The 21,716-nt window shown below is 40.7% G+C and overlaps 1 protein-coding gene across 1 annotated transcript in view; it reads right to left on the reverse strand.

Moving 5' to 3' along the window:
* NPAS3 (neuronal PAS domain protein 3) overlaps window positions 1–21,716 on the reverse strand; it is a 981,309-nt gene that overhangs the window by 64,863 nt on the left and 894,730 nt on the right. The window contains exon 7 of the mRNA XM_088829495.1: window positions 6,030–6,148. Coding sequence (XP_088685621.1) covers window positions 6,030–6,148 — 119 coding nt within the window. The remainder of the gene's footprint in view (window positions 1–6,029; window positions 6,149–21,716) is intronic.

Genomic DNA, 21,716 nt, shown 5'->3' on the forward strand with positions numbered 1-21,716 from the left:
GATTCAAGAACTTCCTGATGCAAAATACATTTACCTTGGGAGAGGTGCTACAGATTTCATCAAATCCTTAAAGGCATCTAGTGCTAAGTCGCTTCAGTCACATCTGACTCTTTGCAACCCCATGGACTATAGCCCACTAGGCTCCTCTGTCCATGGGACTCTCCAGGCAAAAATACTGGAGTATGTTGCTATGCCCTCCTCCAGGGAATCTCCAGAACCCAGGGATCGAACCCACGTCTCTTATGTCTCCTGCATTGGCAGGTGGATTCTTTACCACTAGCACCACCTGGGAAGCCCTTATGGGCATCTGCTGCTGCTGCTGCTGCTAAGTTGCTTCAGTCGTGTCCAACTCTTTGCGACCCCATAGACTGCAGCCCACCAGGCTCCCCCGTCCCTGGGATTCTCCAGGCAAGAACACTGGAGTGGGTTGCCATTTCCTTCTCCAATGCATGAAAGTGAAAAGTGAAAGTGAAGTCGCTCAGTCGTGTCCAACTCTTGGCGACCCCATGGACTGCAGCCTACCAGGCTCCTCTGGTCATGGGATTTTCTAGGCAAGAGTACTGGAGTGGCTTGCCATTGCCTTCTCCGCTATGGTCATCTATGACACCCCAAATAAATCACTGGTAAAATTATGGAAGGGCCTTACTCTACAGAACAGATACAACAATGAATTTTTAAAAATGAACAAGAGAAATTTCTAACTTAAAACATGACAATGTTTGTGGGCTTAGAATAGACAAAACGAATTTCCTATAGCTAATTAGCACCCTCTAAATTTTTGCTTTTGTTACTTCATGTTTAGATATTGATAAAAGATTCTTAAAGCTGAATTATATCAGCAGGCTGAATAAACTAGTGAAACCTACAAAGTATTTTTCTCTATTATTATTTATACTTTGACTCTTTAGACCATAATGAGGCTGGATAGATTTCAGGAATCGTTTGGCTCAACACGTAGCTACAGGCAAATTCATAGCCAAGTTATCCCAGATGGGGGAACTGCTTATTTTTAAGTATCTGGAACTCTCCCATCCTCTGTTAGTAATGTTTGCCTGTGTCAGAGTGGGAACTCCTGAATTTGAGGATTTTCAAGGAGTCATTCTCAGCACGGTATCAACATAACAGAGATTCTCTGTCTGTGTTTCCCAGACCAGGATGTTCCACCACACCCTGAGAGGTAGGACATCATCGTGTATGTGGATAAATACTCTAGAAATGGCAGTGCTGCTGGTAGGCATTTAAGAATAGAGTATAAAATGGAATGGTCCCATCCAAGGGCCAGGACGTAAGGGGGCAACCCCATGAGTCCTTCCTTGTCTTGTTTCCCTGATTACATTATCTCCTTTTGCCCTGCTGTGTTATACCTAGGAAGTTCCCCCAGACCTCGACCTACTCAAGAAGGTAGAATATTGATGAACTGCAACTGAAAGGAGAGGCCCATTATGTGAAGATGCGTGGCCAACAATGAGACTTAAACAACAACAAAGCCCCCGAGGCTTAAAAAGTAGCTGGTCTAGACGGTGGCTCAGACGATAAAGAATCCATCTGCAATGCGGGAGACCTGGGTTTGATCCCTGGGTGGGGAAGATCCCCTGGAGAAGGGAATGGTTACTCACTCGAGTATTCTTGCCTAGAGAATTCTGTGGACAGAGGAGCCTGGCAGGCTATACAGTCCATGGGGTCTCAAAAAGTTGGACATGACTGAGTGATTAACACTTTTCACTCCATCAGATAACACAGCAAATGGAGACAGAGATAAGGAATGTCAGCTCACAGCAGGGAAACTTCACTGGAGAAGAGAGGGCAACTTCCCTGAGGCCTGGGGTGTGGAAGCAACTCCAGTTTATATACCCCTGTTAACCTGGATTAGCAAATACAGACTGGCACTTCTTTGGCTAGAATTCTTGACCATGGCTATATGAGTGGGTATCATATACCCTAGAAAGAAAAGTAAATCTCTGTAAACTGGTGCTGTGGAATCTGCTGAGATACCAAGGGAAGGTCTTAAGCAAGCGAGCGATTTTTCTTTTAAAGATTTAAATTTATTTTTCCTTTGTTGAGGTCCATTTCGTGCCGAGCCCTTCTTTGGACTTAATATGCTAAACACGGAAACAGAGCTGCGAACAGACGGGGCTCTGAGGGAGCCTAAATGCCTGGACCAACCCTGACTCCTTAGGAGCTACTTAAGAACTATAAGAACGAATGTGGGCAAAGTATTGACGCTCTGGAAGTCTCAGCTTCACCACCTGCAAAATAGGCATAATAAGGGAACATAAACGTTGAACAATGCCCGGCACAGAGGAAGCTTTTGTGTGAAGAGGTGGGGGTTAGGTAAAGTCAGTATAAAGCAGCACAGTGCCTGCCAGTCTTCAGTAAGTGGTACTTCTGTTACCATTATTACTGTCAGTGACAACAATGATGACACAGAAAAGTTACAGAGAAAGTCAGAACAGCCCATGTGCCAAGGTCATAGAAGAAAATGGAGGAAAACGTAGAGACCTGCATTGAGCAAGGCTTAACATCTTGAATCTTTAACTAAGGGGAAAGAAATAAGCAAACAATGGTAATAAATTAGGGAGAATATTGGGAGTATGGAGAAATTATCATCGCTGTTTCTTTTTATTTGTGTTTATTGTGTGGTGGTGGGGGTGATTACCAGTTTTATTTGAATGTTTTATAAGCTGTTAGATTTATTTACTGAGAATGAACAGATAAATAGGGATGTTATTCAGCTGTGTCATGTCACGGCTTCTCATCAGCTCTTCCACTCACTTCCAGACAAGGTTAATTAATGAGGGAAGTTCACTGTGGAGGCGAAGGGGAGAGCTGGATCTGCTGGGTGATTCATCTTATTGGGGGAATAGCGGATGAAGCAACTCTCATGTGAGCAATGCTGGGGAGGGAAGTCAGCACTGGATGGACACTCGCAGGATGTATTGAGAAAGATGGTACTGTCAGAGGACCATGATCACTTTAACATGATATAATTCATCTGTTTTATTTTTGTAAATTATGAAAATATGTTAACACATTTACAGGAGACTTGGAAAATACAGAACAAAGTTACATATAGTTCCACTATGTTTTACAGTTGTTATAAGTCGATAAACTAAGATTTTTAATTGGAGTTTCACTATGAAACTCTCAGAAATTAATAGAAGGAAGGTATAGAGCAGTAGAAGAATAGAGTAAACCTGAAAAGCATTATCAACCAATTTGACACAATTAAGATTTATACAATTTTCACACAAGCGCAGGATACAAGTTCCCATAGACTATAAACTAGGAGACCCTAGAACATATCCAGAGACCTAAGACCAGGTGCAAAAATATCATGGTCTAAAAGTATTGAAATCATACAGAGTCTGTTCTCTTATTACTGTGGAATTATGTTAGAGATCAGTATCAAAAGATATTTGAAAATAACCCACATATGTTCAAGTGCAGTGTGACATTTACCAGGAGAGATCTTTGACTATGATCACTTTAACATGATATAATTGATAGAAATTGGAACAGCTTCTAAATCTCTTCTAATCCTGGATGTTCAAGGTTGTACTTTTTAATATTTTGTTTCCCTTCTTAGAGCAAGATGTCTTAATCCTGAACCAGAGGAACTCCAGAAACATTCTTCTTCTATTTATGTTTTCATGGAGGGCTCTTTTCATTCACCTCTCCTAGGTGACATGTCACTCAGGGAGACCTTCAGTGAGCCAATCGAACGTGGTCCCCATCAGCCACTCCCTCACATTACCTTGCTTTACTCTTTGCCTGAGAGTGTGGCCTTGTGGCTTAGTGCAGGGGATGTAGAGCCAGACTGCCAGAGTTAAAACCCCAGCCTTGTCCCTCCCAGTGTGTGACCTTGGGTGTTTAATTAACCTCTCGAGGCTTAGTTTCTTCATCTGTAAAATGGAAACAATGAAAATACTTTCTTCTTGGACAGTTGCAAAGACATACAACCTGTCTCACGCTCAGCATACTGTAGTGAGCACAAATGTTAGCTACTGTTTTAGGCTTCATTGCTCTCTGAAATCACTTTATTTATTTACTTATCGTGGTCTTTTTCCTTGCTGCTTGTTAGCAGTTCAGTTCAGTTCAGTTCAGTTCAGTCGCTCAGTCGTGTCCGACTCTCCGCGACCCCATGAATGTTAGCAGTTAGCAGGGACTTTTTGTTGTTCAGTGCTGAGTTTAGGATCTCAGATAGGCTCCACAAATATATTTATATATTTATCGAAATAATGAATGAATATTCTACCAGTATTTAAGAAATTTCAGATCATGTAGCAAGACAGGTTGCCTGAGCTGCCTGAATGACAGGACAGACCAACAGAACCCAAGACACTTCCTCTCTTGCCTGGACTGGAACTCACACTATTTCTCTGTGTTGTTATTTTTACCATACCTCCTACTTTGTGGCAAAGCTAAGATGCTGCAAAGTTTTATAATCTCTAGTTTGTTGTATGAAAGTAATAATAATTTTCTGTTGGTTTTCAAACAATTATTTAATGATATTGAATTATACTAGATATTGCTTTTTCAAAATACACCTCACCCCTTCCACCCTTCTTTCCTTCTGGGATATGCCAGCTACAAAACAGTACAAACTGGGAAATATGAAAACTGAAACGGAGAAAAGTTGGCATACCAATAATGCATCTTTCTAGCATTAACATGACAATAATCGCTACATCTAATAGTTTGCCTATCGAATTTCAAACTGGCTGAGACTACACAGCTAACAACTAATAAATGTATAGTGTTTCAGTGACGCAGGAAAATACAAAATTGGTATAAGATAGTCTGTTTTCTGTCCTCCGACTTAGCCCTTTATCACAGGACTACAAATTGCTCTGTAGGCGGAGCTAATGCACCCGGTGCTGCCCAAGTACTTACCTCTCCCTTGCCTCGATCCCTGTTAAAAATTAAGGGTGTTCCCAATGTGCCCTTTGGGCTGTGGGACAGCCCATCTAAAGATTGTCCCTAGAAAGACCTGCTTTGCCACAGCTTTATTATTTTAGAAAGAATTAATATCAAAGAAAATGTCCGATTCTGACTTTTCTGTAGCTGCTCCTGTCCTGATGACTTATATAAGGTTTTCAAAGCCTGATGAGAATGATTGTTACTATCCCTGGCAAGGCTAGAACACTGACCCACAAGAACTGGGCTACTGCAAGCTCTAGACTCTCCAATGGGAAGAGGTCACACTGGCGACAGCCACAGTGCATTCCATTTGTTTGCCCTCCTCATATAATAAATACTGTTTGAGAGATTGGTTAGCGTGTTGTAAAATTGATAAGATTCAGGTTGCCAAAGGCATTTCATGAATTTCATAGGTCTTAATTTATGTTGCTATGGTAACTGAAATGTTGGAATTTCCCAAGATTAGAGCTTTTATATTCTTAACTTTAGAATGGTAAAATAATGTAGATTATGACTCTGGACTCAGTCTTTTCTCTTGTGTGAAACAGATTTTCTGTATGTGGACTGTCCTATCAATGCTAAGGTGTGAGTGAACGTTCAGCCACTGTAATTTCAAAATTAGGATTTCTGACATCCAACCTGATTTTCTTATCTATATGTACGAATCTTGGTGGCCAAGATGTTCTCTTTTTTCAAATGGACAGTCTTTCTCTAAAGAGAAAGAGGGGATTGGAGGAGGGAGGTGGGAGAAGTAGAATTTTTATAGTAGTATTTCTAGAATAGTCATCTTAAGAACTAATGTGAATTTGGCTCACCTTCTCCATCAAAGTGAATTTCTAGCATGTGCTGAAGCACTTGATGCATTATTAACATGTGTTTTAAGAAAAGACACGCTGTTGAAGCATTTAGTGAGCCAGCACTGTCTGAAGTGAGAACGTGAGATATAATGAGTTCCCTCCCTTGAGACTGGAAGATAACTAAGAACCCTGTGCGCTGTTCAAAATCACGTGTATTGACCATGTAGACCCAAAGCATCCGGGACATGCAATGCAAATGACCTAGGATGGACCCAAGACAGGAATCTCACCCCTGGCTGGAACCCAGCTTACCTTATATCCTGATGATTTGATGTGCACGCCGCGTTTTGTCAGAGTAGATTTCATTCGGATGAAAAAGGAACGCTCAAGGGTGTTGTCAGTGGTGAGCAGACTGGGGCTGGTTGATTCCACTGAAGAATATAAAAATACATACACATGATTTAGATCTCTACACAGCCCCTTTCAGCTACTGCTCAGGTGCAATCCTTGAGTTCACTAAAAATAAATGACTGATGGGTGCTAAGAGTGTAGTAATCAATTTATCTCATTTAGAAAATGTTTACTTTGCAGAAAATAAAAAAGAAAAATTAATGTATCCCAAGAAACTCCATTCTGGTTTCGAGCAAGAGCTTTTCAGGTCTTTTTAGGTTTCAATAGCTCTCCAAGTGTGGTCTGATGGTAATTGTAGCATATCATGAGGCTTGGCTGGTACACACGGAGAGAACAGTCATGAAAAACAAGGACCCCAGAGATGTATGGGATCAACCAAAACTCAGGGGGAGATGCTTCTGATCAGAGTCAGGACGACTTGATTTTGTTCTCCCTGCAAATCCCTTCTTGGATCAGTTGCTTGCTGAGAAGTTCTGAGCACCATGATACACCAGGATTGGGGCAGCCATACCCTGGCCAGTGTCCCTGCCCTTCTGAGCTATTTTCCTTCATTATGGGGAAGAAGAGGCCTGATGTCTTCTCAACTGATGAGATAGAGGGCCGAGAATGGGCTATACGGATAGAAACAAAAACGACCCCCAAGATCCTCTTGCTCTTGCTGTCACACTAGTGGCAGCTTCTCCCCAGCCCAGAATAGAAAACATCCTCTATGTTTCTACCTCTTTGCTTCTGAGAAAATCATAGTTTCTTCTCTTAAGCTAGCTACTCTTTCCCTTTCAATGTATTTAAGATTGAGCAGAGTATGTTTTGACTCATAAAACTTAAAATGGTAGTTTTCATTCTTGCTGATCTAAAACCACCTTTATGCCAGTCAGGAGGCAATGCAAATCTATTTTCTTTAGAAATAAGCTTCTATGGTATTTTATACATTTAAGTATTTCCCTGAAATTAACTTGGTTTTAAAGCCTAAAAGGACTCTAATTTTACTCTTCTAAAATATACTTTAAACTTTTTCTTATTATTCTAAAGTTAAAAAAAATTTCAACAACAAAACATTTTGAGCAGCTCTACAAGAACACTAATTTTCTCTAGGATGAAGGTCAAGAAATATGTGTAATAAAGAGATTTAAGAATTAAGTAGGTGAGAAAATAGCTATTAAAAAAACAGAAAAATTAGGCAAAACAAGCTTTTCAATTTCAAATTATGAAACATATTCCATATATTTCTAAGGGGAAGAAACATCTATTTTTTGTGTTAAATTTGATGCTCTGATGAAAGAAGAGCGAGATAATAAGAGAAGCCTTACTATTTGTGGTTGGGGGCTTGTATCATTCTTGCCTTCACCTGACTATATTTTCCTATATTTATGGCATTTCTATTCTGGGGTGATGGAACCACTGACAAGTGTCCCTTCTTATGTGTCTGTCTCAAGATTTTCTTCTTTTTTTTGGTCTTAGCACGGATCTGATGTCATTTTAAATGTACAGCTTTTTATCACTCGAGGGAAAAGCAGAGCCATGTTATATTTAGTACTTTCATTTCTTCTGATTAAATATGAATTACTATGAAATTTTTCTCATCATCTAACACGCCATAATACGCCAACAGCTTTTTAATACACTATATAAGCACAAACTTCTGCTCTAAGAGTTTAATTTGCCCCTCTAATCCAATCACATCAACCTTATTTCTCTTATCAGAGATTCCCATTTTGAATTAAATGAGCTCATTAGTTTTAATCAAAAGCAGAGAGATCAAAACTTAAACGTAAATGCTTTAGATCAGAACTGTCAGTCAGCCGTGCAGTTCTATTTTACTAAAACACAAGATCAGAGACCCTTAGAACCAATTTTTCTCGTAAGGGATGCCGAGAGCTTGAAGATGCTATATCCCCCCCCCCGACAACCTTTTTTTCCTTCCTCCCAAGGACAGATTATACATTTAAGGTTAGACTTAATTTATAGCAGTTTTTCATCCTGGTGGAAATGGAAAAGTATGCCAATCTACTAGGGTCCCTTTTACGTTTATTGGCCCCAGTCCTCAGAGACTTGAACTAATGTGAAGCCATCAGAATCCACATCACAAACTCAGCTTTAAGAATTCAGCTCTGTTAAGTGAGACTGTGTTTGCAACAGCCGAGGAAAAATGCAACTTCCCAGAAAAGTGAACTGTGTTTTAGGGCTGAGGTCCAAGAAACCCTGACCCAGGAAGGAAGGAACTACATAACTGTAGAAAGGCGAATAATTCAGGCATCATTAGAAATTGTTATCGTTTTCGGTACATGGCACTTTCACAGGTAAATACTTAGTGGATACTTTAGAGACCCCAGTAAGGGTGGTTCCCCTTAGGGGACGAAATGGGAGACACGAGCTCTACGTGAGCTATGAAGGTGAACACTGCATCCTGCTCTGGCTGGGCAGTGAACACAGCACTCCCTTGCCTCATGGGTTAGATCGCCAATGTATACAGGAGCAGAAGGAAATGGCAACTCACTTGCCTGGATTCTTCCCTGGAGAATCCCCATGGACAGCGGAGCCTGGTGGGCTGCAGCCCATGGGGTTGCAAAGAGTTGGACATGACTGAGCGATAGAGAATATACAGGAGCAGCCTTCATTAAAACCAGGACAACTGGTGTGAGAGGAATTCTGAGGTCAGATTTTGCCCCAGTGAAATCTAGATTGAAAATTCAAATAATAACTGCTCCTTACGCTTTATTTCAAGAACATGGGGGTATGGTGCCAAGGGCGGTGAGAGAGAAGGAGAGAAGACAGCTTAGAAAAGAGTTTAATTTCTGATAAAGATTTCTGCTTTAACATGGCTTTAACAGGACAGGGGCAGAAGTAACCTGCCACATTGGCCCTTTCAGAGGTTACCTAACAAACTAATCCCCAGTACACACGTACTATGGCCACGTGACCTCAAGGGCTGGCAAATATGCTCTGTTATCCCAGCTCTGACAGGGATGTCTCTCATGTAAAGAGATGTAATCTGCATGTGACAGACAAGAGAAGCAGTTTTAGAAGCTTTGTAAAGATCTCAGGTGAGAAGCATGGATTTTGATGAATGTTCTACTGGGAGAGAACCAAGGGAGCATGGCCTTGGTGACGTGTGACATGACCGTAGCAATAAATAGAGAAAGGATGTGTGTGTGTGTGTGTGTTTTGGGTGGATGTGAAGAGAGGACAACAAGAAAAGTATCCTTAAGACTGGTGCTCTGTAAAGACTGTGGAGCCAATCTATGTCAAACAAGCATTTTAGAGTGCTTTCCAGACATCACAAGCTTTTCTGTCAACTTTTTGAGACAGGCCAGGATTGCTGCATGATCTGATAAAAAAAGAACAATTTGGATTCAGAGAAGTTATATCTGCTGCCTGAGACAAAGGAGAAATTGATGGGTAAAACTGGATTAAGTGGTCAAAGCCCAGATATGGCCAGTTGTGACCTATGAATTAGAAACAAGGAACTAAAAAAAGAAAACAAGACCCACACAGATGAAAGCTAGATAAAGAAATAGACTCTCTTTTGCTGAATCTCAAGGGCCTCAACTTTTAAATAAGTCTAAATGATCTCAGCTCTTGAAATGTCAATTTTTGCATATTTTGTGAAATTTACAGAACAATTTATAGCAAAAGTTGTAATAATTTTTACGTTGGCAAATGCCACCATAATGTGAAGGCATATCTGTGTTATTCCCCCTCTGCTGATGATTCCCTAACTAGTACTGTAGTTGCTGCTTCCTTATCATGTAGAGGCAGGAAGCAGTGGCGAGGGGGGAGGAAAGGAGATGGCTGGGAACCATGCTGTTCTTTCTGACCAATCCGAGATCCAGGTGTATGCTGAGCCCTTTTGGGACTCTCCTCGGGATTCCTGCAAGAGGATGAGGCCAAAGCATAAAGACAGACTTTCTTTTTAGCATACTTCAAATATTTGATGTGCAATACTAGTGTCAGAGCCCTCAACTGCTATGAAATCATGATGGAAGTGAGAAAGAAAAGCTACGTTTTGAGACAACTCTGTTATTCTTTAAGTGTGAGCAAAGTATTTTTCCTTTTAAAGGAGAAGTGAAATTGGACTAAGTTGTTAAGATACGAAGTTAAATATACTCTTCCCCCATTTCACTGCTTAATTGAATCTTTTCCTTTTTGAGATGTTCCGTGCAAAGTGCAAACAACCAAAATGACCTTCACAAGACTAGGGAAGAGATGTTGGGCCATTTCACAGTTCTCTTGATACAGTCAAACTTTCACTGGTGTATGCTGTTAACTTTGTTAGATACTATGTATGACTTGGTCATAACAGACTCCCTTGTTTCTGCCTCATTCACTCTAAAAGAAATGTAGTACATTAGGACTTTAGAATGTGACTAGTTATTTCTTTTCTTGCAAAAGGTTCCCTGCACTTCCTCTGCCACTTGGAATTTAGGTTTGATCACATGGTTTTCTGTGGCCAAAAGAATACGAACAAAAGTCATGTATTGCTTTCAGGTGGAATTTCCTAGAAGAGCTGGTCACAAGGTCCTACTTTCTCTTTCTCACTGCACTGTTGACTATCAACATTTCAGATGGTGGCTGCTCCATTGACCTAGGTCTTGGAATAAGGACAATAGGGGGCGGAACCTTTAGCCCATCTTCACAGAAATAAATCTTTTGTTGTAGTTTGGGGATTGCTTTTTATTGCAGCTTAACTTAGCTCATACTGACTGATGAAAATATCAAATCTTTATCATTACATATAAATACATGTTATCCAAGTCTCCCAGATAGTCAGTGGCAGAGCACATAGACATGACCTGTTTGTCTGACTCCAAAGTTCCTGATGTGTCCAATATACTGTTCTTACATTTATTTGTATCCTCATTTTATCTCTTATGCTAGGGCAGCAGGGTGGAGACAGGTCTAACTTTGATTCTCTATAGCACATAGGGAATATATATATATATATATAATTTACATATATTTAATATATTCAATAACTAATATTCATTAAATATTGACATTAATCTAATAAGATCTTCCCAACTTAGTAGTAGGGCTTCCCTGGTGATTCGCACAGTAGAGAATCTGCCTGCAATGAGGGAGACGTGGGTTCGATTCCTGGGTTGGGAAGATCCCCTGGAGCAGGAAATGGCAACCCATCCCAGTATTCTTACCTGGAGAATCCCATGGACAGAGTAGCTGGCCAGGCTACAGTCCACAGTGTTGCAAAGGGTCAGACACAACTAAGCAAGTAGCACTCGCACCTTAGTAGCAGGTCAGTGGTAAAAATAGTATGTCAGCAGTACAAATAAATCTTTTCTCACAGAAATCGTCCCCAGCAGATTTTATGTTTATCTAGGATGACAACTGTGGTAATTTAAAACTGCTACAGATTCTTCAATACTCCTTCAGAAAGATGGAGCCTGCTTCCTCTCCCTTTGACTGTGGGCTAGACTTGGTGACGTACTTCAGATAAACAGCATGTGGCAGACTTGGTGATGTATGGCTTGGTCATGACAGGCAGTATGGCTTCCCTGTTGCTGCCTCATTCACTCTAATGGAAACCAGCTGTCATAATGTGAGGACACTTGAGCAGTCCTCTGGGGAGATCAGGGTAGAGAGGAACTGAGGCGTCCTCCTCACAGTCACGTGAGTGAGCTTAGATGTGGGCCTTCCTCCCTGGTCGAGTCTTCAGATGACTATGCTCTGACTGAAATCTCCATGGCAACCTCATGAGAGACCCTGAGCTTGAACTACTCAGACTAGCTGTTACTGGATTCCTGACCTATAGAAACTATGTGAGATATCTTTACTTAAAAAAAAAAGTCTGTAAGTATTTGGGGTGATTTGTTATGCAAAGATAGATAATATAATACCCATGTGGAACCTTTTTTTGGAAAAATCATGACCTTGTTTTGAAATGTGACAACACGCACATGGATAAAACTCATGTGATTTTGAGAAGGAATGCATTGCCCAGAGCACATGGTTAATTCACATATGTAAGGAAAGCTACCTGTAGTGCTGATTTTTATAAGTGGGGTCTATGTTTTCAAAGCTAAATGCTCAACTCATTTTTTTTTAAATGTGCAATTTTGCAAAAGGTGCTATCAACAGTATCATCTGCAAGACTGTGACATCTTGCAAGGCAGGCTTGACATCTTGCTTATATTTAGTTTTATCCATTCCCTGCCCTTCTCCATCCCCCTTCATTCCCCCAAGTACCCGGGATTACATTTTACGTAAATAGACGCTCAGTTTGCATGTTGAATAAAGTAACATTCTGATGCTTTCTTTTAGGAAGAATTAGTCACTTTGCCCCTGTCCTTCATTCTCTCACACCAGACATCTTGTCACAAGAAGCCTTTATTTTTTTGTGGAGAGGGAATCATTATGTCCTCTTCTTTTATTCATCTCTAAGGAAGCATTTTCTGCTAAGTGTTATTTTGAGAGTCATGGACCAGTGGGTTTGGTAGGCAAAAAAAGGATTGGCCTGATTTTGCCTAGAATTAGAGAAAACTTTGTTCTCTGTCTTTTGAGAGTTGGTCTCCACCCCACTGGCCCGTCCTAAACCATGAGCCAGGGCAATTTTGAAGGGGGTGATGGGCCTCTGTACATAGATGCTCAGGCACTGGTGGGGAGGCAATGCCCACTATTTTCTGGGGACCCAGGCTCTACCAGCTTTTGGACGTCAGGCAAATACAATTGCAACCGCCATCCTCTGGCTCAGCCATCAGCTCTCAGCTTCAGTGCTTGTTTGGGAGTATGATGGAAAAGCTGTATTTATTGAAGTCTCATTAGGGCTGGTTCCTGCTCCCACTCAGTTGTGAGTCTTTAGCTTTGTTTAGAAACTTATGAATCATTAACTGAAACTTTAGAGCATAGCTGTGAAAATAATTGTGGCTCAATAATGATGCAATAAACTTCTTTCAAAGTAACATTAAAAATAATCCGCCAAAAAAAAGAAGAGGAGGAAAACAATAATAATCTGCGAACCCATGCCACCTGTCAGCATGAGCTCCCCGGCAGTATCTGCCTGCCTGGGATGAGAATCGGAATGCATGAGGTTGGCATTCAGGCTTCCTGCGCCTGGCAGGGGTTGCTACTTGGGGAGGCTGTCCCCCGAGGGAGAGGAGTGCGTTCAGCTGCTGCCTGCTGCTCCACAGTTGGTGTTTGGATGATACCACTCCAGGGAAATACACACAGTGTCAGAGTCAAGCTGCTACCAGTGGGTGTTTCTGTACACAACTACTAAGCATCAGGAAAGTTCAAGGGGAAAAACTGGGTATTGTAAAGATAGCCTTTGAGAGTATATGACATCCGGCATGACCCGTTCAGCAGCAGGCTGTGTGCTCTAAAGCACCTGCCATCTGAATACTGCAGGCGACAGTTTTAAATCTTCCTGGAGACTCCCTATAAATGTTGCCACTTGAGGGATCCATTCTGGGAGAAAAATATAGTACATCCTCCCGGGATGCCTCTTGGATTCCATTACCAGTATTGCGTATGGGATCGAGTGTGGCAATGCTTTTATCACGACTATAAAGTGGTTACGAGCCAATTCCTCATATAAAACATACTCAGTAATGTTGAGGCTTTTTTTTTTTTCCTGTTTCTGTTTCCTTCTTTTATTTCCTTCCGTTCTCTCCTTCCTTCCTTCTTTTTTTTAAATGACAAACACGATGTCAGACAAAGGGCATCAGGACTTGGTCTTTGTAGTACAAAACAAAATAACAATACATAAACACCTTTGTGAAGGCAGCTTGAAACCCCATGTTTTCTATTAAAAAGTCATGTTCAATCTTCACTGTTGATAGAACCGAATAGCTAACACAGAGAACATTGTATATCAGAAAGGTCAATAGTTATTATGAGCTACAAATATATTTTTTTCCATCCTTCAGGCTGTTTAGCGCATATCACAGCATGAGCAGCTGTCTTCTTTAATGCTTTTAAAATTAGAATCCCAAAGAGGAAGAAAAAATTATGGTTGCAATGATTGCTCTTTGCTTTTGTAAGTTTACTTTAATATACTATTTCATATACATGAATCTTCTGTGCAGCCTATCCATGGGGTAGTAACTGGTTGCCAGTATCGAGTTGAACTGCCATGTTTATTTTCTTAGCATTCTGGCCAAATCTCCATCTCAGGCACAGATGTTGTCGACATACCATATTTTCAAAAGGAGTCATATAGAAGAATCTGGTTACAGAGACACTTGCAAACACACACATATGCATTCTGCCTTCTCATTGCTTTAAAGCTCTGTGACTAACTACAACAATGCCATGTGACGAGAAACAGTTATGCAGCACTGGGTGAAAAATCAGGCAGTGATTCAAACCACGGATGTACAAAGTATCACTCTCCACCTGTAGGTGTATGGACTGAGAGGGCACCTTACAGGTTGTTAAAGGTTGATCTTTTGCCTGTGCCTGGAACCCCTGGCCCTTACTAGACATACAGCCCTAAAGACAACGAGTATTTTAAACAGCACATACTGGATGTTACAGCTTGCTCAGTTTTTGTTCAGTTATTTACAGTAAATATGTAGTGAGGATCTATAATGAACTGGGATAGTTTATAACAACGTTTTCATTTGGGAGGAGGGGAAAATATGTAATAGTTTCTGGTAGTAATTAATGCGCTATAAAGAAGAGGGATGCAGGGTAAGGCGCTGGCGAGTGATGAGAACCACGTTTTGCTTGTGTGGCACAGGAGACTAAGTCACGTGGATATTGGGGTAAATGCGCCACACCTCTAGGCTCATGATTTGAGTTGCAACTTAAACACTAAATAGCTTTACAGAAAACTATTATTTGGCTAGATATGCACCAGTGCTGATAAAATGCTAGAAATGTTACCTTTGGACTTTAGTACAAAATTAAAATAAGTGATGTACTAAGGATGAAAATGTAACCTGTAGGAGACCAAGGGAGGTGTTACTAAGAACTGGACAGAGAATCGAGCCTCCCAGATGAACGTATTGGCATTGTCATTTCTTTGGGGATCTCTAGAGAGAGCAGCTTCAGTAGAAAAGTGGGATAAAGGTTGAGTAAATACGTGATATATTTCTCTTTGGTGAATATTGGTGATAAAAATAAAGAGATCTGAGTATGTTTATTGATTGAGAGGACTGAGTTTAAAGTTGTCTGTATTAGAAATGCTAATTGAAGAATTTAAAGCCTAAGGGATATTGCATCAGTAACAGAGAAAGAGAGGTGAGCCTCTGAAATGGGGGGAAGAAAAAAAGGATGTGGGTTGAGGGGAGGGGAGGGAGAGAGAGGGGAAGGTGATGGGAACAGGGTTGAACAACTCTGAGTAAAGGTCATTTGTGGAGATAAAGGAAGTGCTAGAAAGAGAGGATTTTGAGAGTTAAAAAAAAAAGCTGTGGAGCATCCCATGTGGGCAAAGCAAGTAGGATCGATTGAAAATAAGTAATAAGATTACACAGTAGTTAGAAGTTGCATGGCTCAAATGTAAGCACACTGGTTTTCTAGGGGGCCCTGATGATAATGGCTTTGTAGTTTTTCTCGGCCACGCTCAACAGTGGGCTTTTGCCAGAGATGGGAGCAGACACAATGGGAATGAAAGGACAATAGAGAGAAGGACTCCAGAGGGTTAAGAGACAGACACGTGGGGAGGGAGGGATGAAATGGGGAACGGGAGGGAACGAGGGGGAAGGGACGGTGCTATGGGCGAGGCAGCCAGTAAAGGGCGCTTTGTTCCTAGAATGATTTGTGAGAATGCTGTTTGCTGCTTTTAAACAAGTTCATGTTCTATATCTCTATTTTTCCTATGTTCATAGAACATCTGGAAGATAATGCAAAAGTATAAATAAGAAAAAAAATACGCAATCACCCAGAAACTGTTAACACTAATATGTTTTGTTGCTCCCTAATTTACTATTTATTTATATATTTATTTCAAAATTAGGATCATACCTGAGTGTCTCCCACATTTTTTTATGTTAAAAGTCATAGCTCACTCTGTGATAATAGCCAGGCTTTTATTAGACATTGCTGGGGAATAAAAGGATATTGGGGCTCCAGTGGTCTTGGCGGTAAGGCAGCTTTAAAATTAAGTAATGATAGTACCTGCATGTGTCCACATCAGTACATCACTTTCAAACACTTTTTCCTGACTGTGTAATATTCCATTACATGGTGATGAATTTCGTGGAAATTAGTCTTCCTTCAACTTTCTTATCATGTCTTTGGGTAGATTTCTAGAAAAAGTATTACCGGGTCAAAAAGTATGAGGTTTTTTTTTTTTTTAAAGCTAATATGTATGATTTGTTTTTCAAAGAAGTTGTGGTGTGTATCAGTTTATATGTTTATCAGCAATGTTTGATGTTCCTATTAATTGCCATCTTAATATTTTTGTTATTTGATAAAAGATATTAAATTAGAAGATATCCTAAAAAGCATTATGTAAAAACATCTCGTGTGTTTAATTTGCATTTTTATTTCTAATGATGTTGAATAATGTTTTAATACTTACTGGCCATTTGAATTTCTTTTAGTGATTCATATATTTATGTCTATTTTCCACTTGAGTTTCATTCTTTATCTTACCAGTTTTAATGATACATATATATGTGTGTGTGTGACAAACACATATAGGGTTTCCCAGGTGGCTCTATGGTAAAGAATCTACCTGCAAATGCAGAAGACATGGGTTCAATCCCTGGATCGGGATGATCCCACTCTAGTATTTTTGCCTGGGAAATCCCATGGACAGAGAAACCTGGCTGGCTACAATCCATGGGGTTGCAAAAGAGTTGGACATAACTTAGTGACTAGTCTACTAATCACTAGTGTCCAACTCTTTTGTGACTATATATATATATTCAGTTCAGTCCAGTTCAGTCACTCAGTTGCGTCCAACTCTTTGCGACTCCATGAATCACAGCATGCCAGGCCTCCCTGTCCATCATCAACTCCCGGAGTTCACTCAAACTCATGTCCATTGAGTCGGTGATGCCATTCAGCCATCTCATTCTCTGTCGTCCCCGTCTCCTCCCACCCCCAATCCCTCCTAGCATCAGAGTCTTTTCTAGTGAGTTAACTCGTCGCATGAGGTGGCCAAAGTATTGGAGTTTCAGCTTTAGCATCAGTCCTTCCAATGAACACCCAGGATTGATCTTCTCTAAAATGGACTGGTTGGATTTCCTTGCAGTCCAAGGGACTCTCAAGAGTCTTCTCCAGCACCACAGTTCATATATTAGTATCCTTATATATATTAGTATCCTTAATATGTATATAATAAGGATCTATATTTCTTGCAAATATTTCCCCATTTTTTGCCTTTTACTTCTTTTTATGGTGTTCATTGATACAAAAATGTTTTTCAATGTTATATAGAGAAGTCTATACATTTTCCCCTTTGAAACTTTTGTTGCTCTCATACCTAGAAAGCTTTTCCTCTATTTTTTCTAACAGATACTTGGCATTTTAAAAACGAAGCATGGTTAAAGGTCAAGGAATGGCTGTGCCAATAGACGGCTAAAGGTAAGTCAGGAAATGAGTTTGTTGAACTTGGGCAGTCATGGAGATGTGTGTGGAACTGTTCCCCCTCCTGGAAACTCTGATGCGGGCATCTGTGGTCTCCTAGTGGAGATGGCTGGACAGACCTCAAAGCATGAGCCTTCGACACTGACGTCTGTCAGTGAAAGGTGTGGGCATCACCAACAGAGAGCAGCATTGAGGACAGGGAAGGAATGCTGGGTTGTTTTTTTGTTGTTGTTGTTATTGTTTGTTTGTTTTAATGTGCTGATATTGGGGAAAATAGTGGGGAAGTGGCTGTGGGTGTGCCGGGTGATAACCACTGCTCTTTCACGTTGGGAGAGTCAGAAGCAGAGGAATGAATCACAGCCTCTGTTCAGAGCAGAGCCCTCTGTAGTGGGCTTCAAGGAAGAAATGTTTCAATAAAAGAGAACAGGCAAAAGTGGGATTCGTGGAATAGATGGTGGCAATTGATGTTGGTTCCTAATGAAGGTTCTCAGATTGCAAAATGTGAATTTTAGATAAACAATGACTGTTTTTTTGGTGTGTGGCAAAGAATCCACCTGCCAATTCAGGATGTGGGTTCAATCCTTGGGTTGGGAAGATCCCCTGGAGGAGGGAATGGCAACCTACTCCAGTATTCTTGCCTGGAGAATCCCCGTGGACAGAGGAACCAGGTGGACTACAGCCCATGGGGTCTCAAAGATTTGGATGCAACTGAGCATAGCACAGCACAAATGCTGCATGTCCATGTCAAATTTAACTTGCAACCCTGTATTTTTACGTGTTAACTCTGGCATCCCTGCTCATGGAAGGATGAGGACTCTATGTGGCACTGAGGAAAGGGCTGGTGTGAGAGTCACCTGGTTAGCAGGAAACAAGATGGAGGCATTCAGCAAATTGCCTTGGGACACGTGTGTCTGGCACAGAAGTTCAGAATGGCTGAAACTTTCTCACTGGACAGTGTTAGAGAAGCAAGCAACAACTGAAAATCTAAGTGAATATTGGTGCAATGGTATGGCTTTTAAAATTTGCCTCCTCAGTTATAGGGTCCAGCACAATGACAAATTTTTATTTTCCCATGTGAACGTGTGTGTTCTGGGGATACAGCCTGGTTGGCAGGTCTCCGCAAATGTCTCCTGAGTCAGTGTCTTCTGCTAATTTATTATTTTTTATCATACAGGAATTTGACAAGGCAGCTAGAATTTGTTGATTTTATTATGGCTCTATTTCAGCACATCTTGAAGTGGTTATTTTTCAAAGTGTTTTCAGTCTGAAGTACTGTATTAAATCCATCATCGATAAAGAATTGAGGTTTATTTATTGGAGACTACTCTTAGTAACATTATTTATACTTTTCAATAATTTAGAGGAGCCAGAAATATGAGATAACCTGATAATTATCTATATCTGTTATTTTGCTAATGAATATCTATTTTTGACATCTTCAATTAAGCAAAGTTTCCTTTCTCTTATGATCACAGCATGTTTCAATGACCACTACTCCATCTCAGGACCCAGACAATGTCCTCTAATCCCCTGGCAGAAGTAACCCTGCTTTGCTCCCAGGAAAACAGGGCTCTATCCTTACGGTCTTGGTCAGCTAAGATACATGCAGGCATCGCAGTGAATGTACAGGCATCATTTCCATATCTGAGCTTGATGATAAGTCATTTGTATATTGTTTTCAAGGCTACCCACAGTCCTCCCAAGTGGTGGGGATTAAAAAAAATCGGTCATTTTCTAATGATTCTATTTATAATGTTCGCAATTAGCTCTGCTGTAGAATTACCCTTTTCCTTTCAAGTTGAAAATATAAAGGCTATTTATTGCTAAGGGTGATGGTGAAATTGGGTGGAAGTAGCCTTTTCTCAAACTGGGTGCAAAGCAAATGTGTTGATACTACTTAACTGTCCTCTTCCTGGCTTCGCATATAACTCTCTAATGATGTACTTGGCATTTTTATTATCAACGCTTTAACACTGTATCAGATGGCATCTGAGTCTAAATGGTATATTCTGTAATGCCAAATGATTGTTTTAAAGACTGGCACCACATATTTCTTGTTGCCTGGTAGCAGAACACTCTGCCCACATTTGTCATCATTGGTTTGTGGCTCACCTGTATCATGGCAGGGACCTGGGGTATTTATGGATGCCTGTGCTCTAGGTTTTCAGTTACTTGACCTTACATGAGAGTGAATCTATCTATAAGAGTAGGCTGTCCTTTGCCTACTTTGCTATTTTATTATTGCATTTATTTCTAATAAACTCCATCTGCATGTCATAGCAAACACTCTCTTCCATTAACACAAGAGAAGACTCTACACATGGACATCACCAGATGGTCAATACTGAAATCATACTGATTATATTCTTTGCAGCCAAAGATGGAGAAGCTCTATATAGTCAGCAAAAACAAGACCAGGAGCTGACTGTGGCTCAGATCATGAACTCCTTATTGCCAAATTCAGACTTAAATTGAAGCAAGTAGGGAAAACCACTAGACCATTCAGGTATGACCTAAATCAGATCCCTTACAATTATACAGTGGAAATGACAAATAGATTCAAGGGATTAGATCTGATAGAGTGCCTAAAGAACTATGGACGGAGGTTCATGACATTGTACAGGAGGCAGTGATCAAGACCATCCACAAGAAAAAGAAATGCAAAAAAGCAAAATGGTTGTCTGACGGAGGCCTTATGAATAGCTGAGAAAAGAAGAGAAGCTAAAGGCAAAGGAGAAAAGGAAAGATATACCAATTGAATGCAGAGTTCCAAAGAATAGCACAGAGTGATCAGAAAGCCTTCCTCAGCAATCAATGCAAAGAAATAGAGGGAAACAACAGAAGGGAAAGATGAGAGATCTCTTCAAGAAAATTAGAGATAGCAAGGGGACATTTCAATCAAAGATGAGCACAATAAAGGACAGAAATGGTATGGACCTAACAGAAGCAGAAGATATTAAGAAGAGGTGGCAAGACACAGAAGGACTATACAAAAAAGACCTTCACAACCCAGATAACCACAACAGTATAATCACTCACCTAGAGCCAGACATCCTGGAATGCGAAGTCAAGTGGGCTTATGAAGCATCACTACAAACAAAGCTAGTAGAGGTGACAGAATTCCAGTTGAGCTATTTCAAATTCTAAAAGATGATGCAATGAAAGTGCTACACTCAGTATGCCAGCAAATCTGGAAAACTCAGCAGTGGACACAGGACTGGAAAAGGTCAGTTTTCATTCCAATCCCAAAGAAAGGCAATGCCAAAGAATGTTCAAACTACCGCACAATTGCACTCATCTCACACGCTAGAAAAATAATGCTAAAACTTCTCCAACTGAGGCTTCAACAGTACATGAACTGTGAGCTTCCAGATGTTCAAGATGGATTTATAAAAGGCAGAGTAACCAGAGATCAAATTGCCAACATCTGCTAGATCACTGAAGAAGAGAATTTCAGAAAAACATCTACTTCTGCTTTATTCACTATGCCAAAGCCTTTGACTGTGTGAATCACAACAAACTGGAAAATTCTGAAAGAGATGGGCATACCAGACCACCTGATCTATCTCCTGAAAAATCTGTATGCAGTCAAGAAGCAACAGAACTGAACATGGAACAGACTGGTTCCAAATTGGGAAAGGAATACGTTAAGGCTGTATATTGTCACCCTGCTTATTTAACTTACATGCAGAGTACATCATACGAAATGCTGGGCTGGAAGAAGCACAAGCTGGAATCAAGATTGCCAGGAGAAACATCAATAACCTCAGATACGCAGATGATACTACTCTCATGGCAGAAAGCAAAGAAGAACTAAAGAGCCTCTTGATGAAGTGAAAGAGACGAGTGAAAAATTTGGCTTAAAACTCAACATTCAAAAAATGAAGATCATGGCATCTGGTTCCATCATTTCATGGGAAACAATGGAAACAGTGAGAGTATTTTTTGGGGGCTCCAAAGACGCCGGCCCCAGCGGCGCAGACGCGGGAGACGCCGGCCCCGGCTGCTGGGCGCAACCGACCACGTGCAGAAGCCTGGCGGAGAGGAGCTACCCCACGTCCAAGGTAAGATACAGCGGCTGCACTTTGCTGGAGC

This window comes from Moschus berezovskii, chromosome 21, assembly GCF_049115385.1.
Source record: "Moschus berezovskii isolate FMDL1 chromosome 21, NW_MosBer_1.0, whole genome shotgun sequence".
Classification (NCBI taxonomy): domain Eukaryota; kingdom Metazoa; phylum Chordata; class Mammalia; order Artiodactyla; family Moschidae; genus Moschus; species Moschus berezovskii.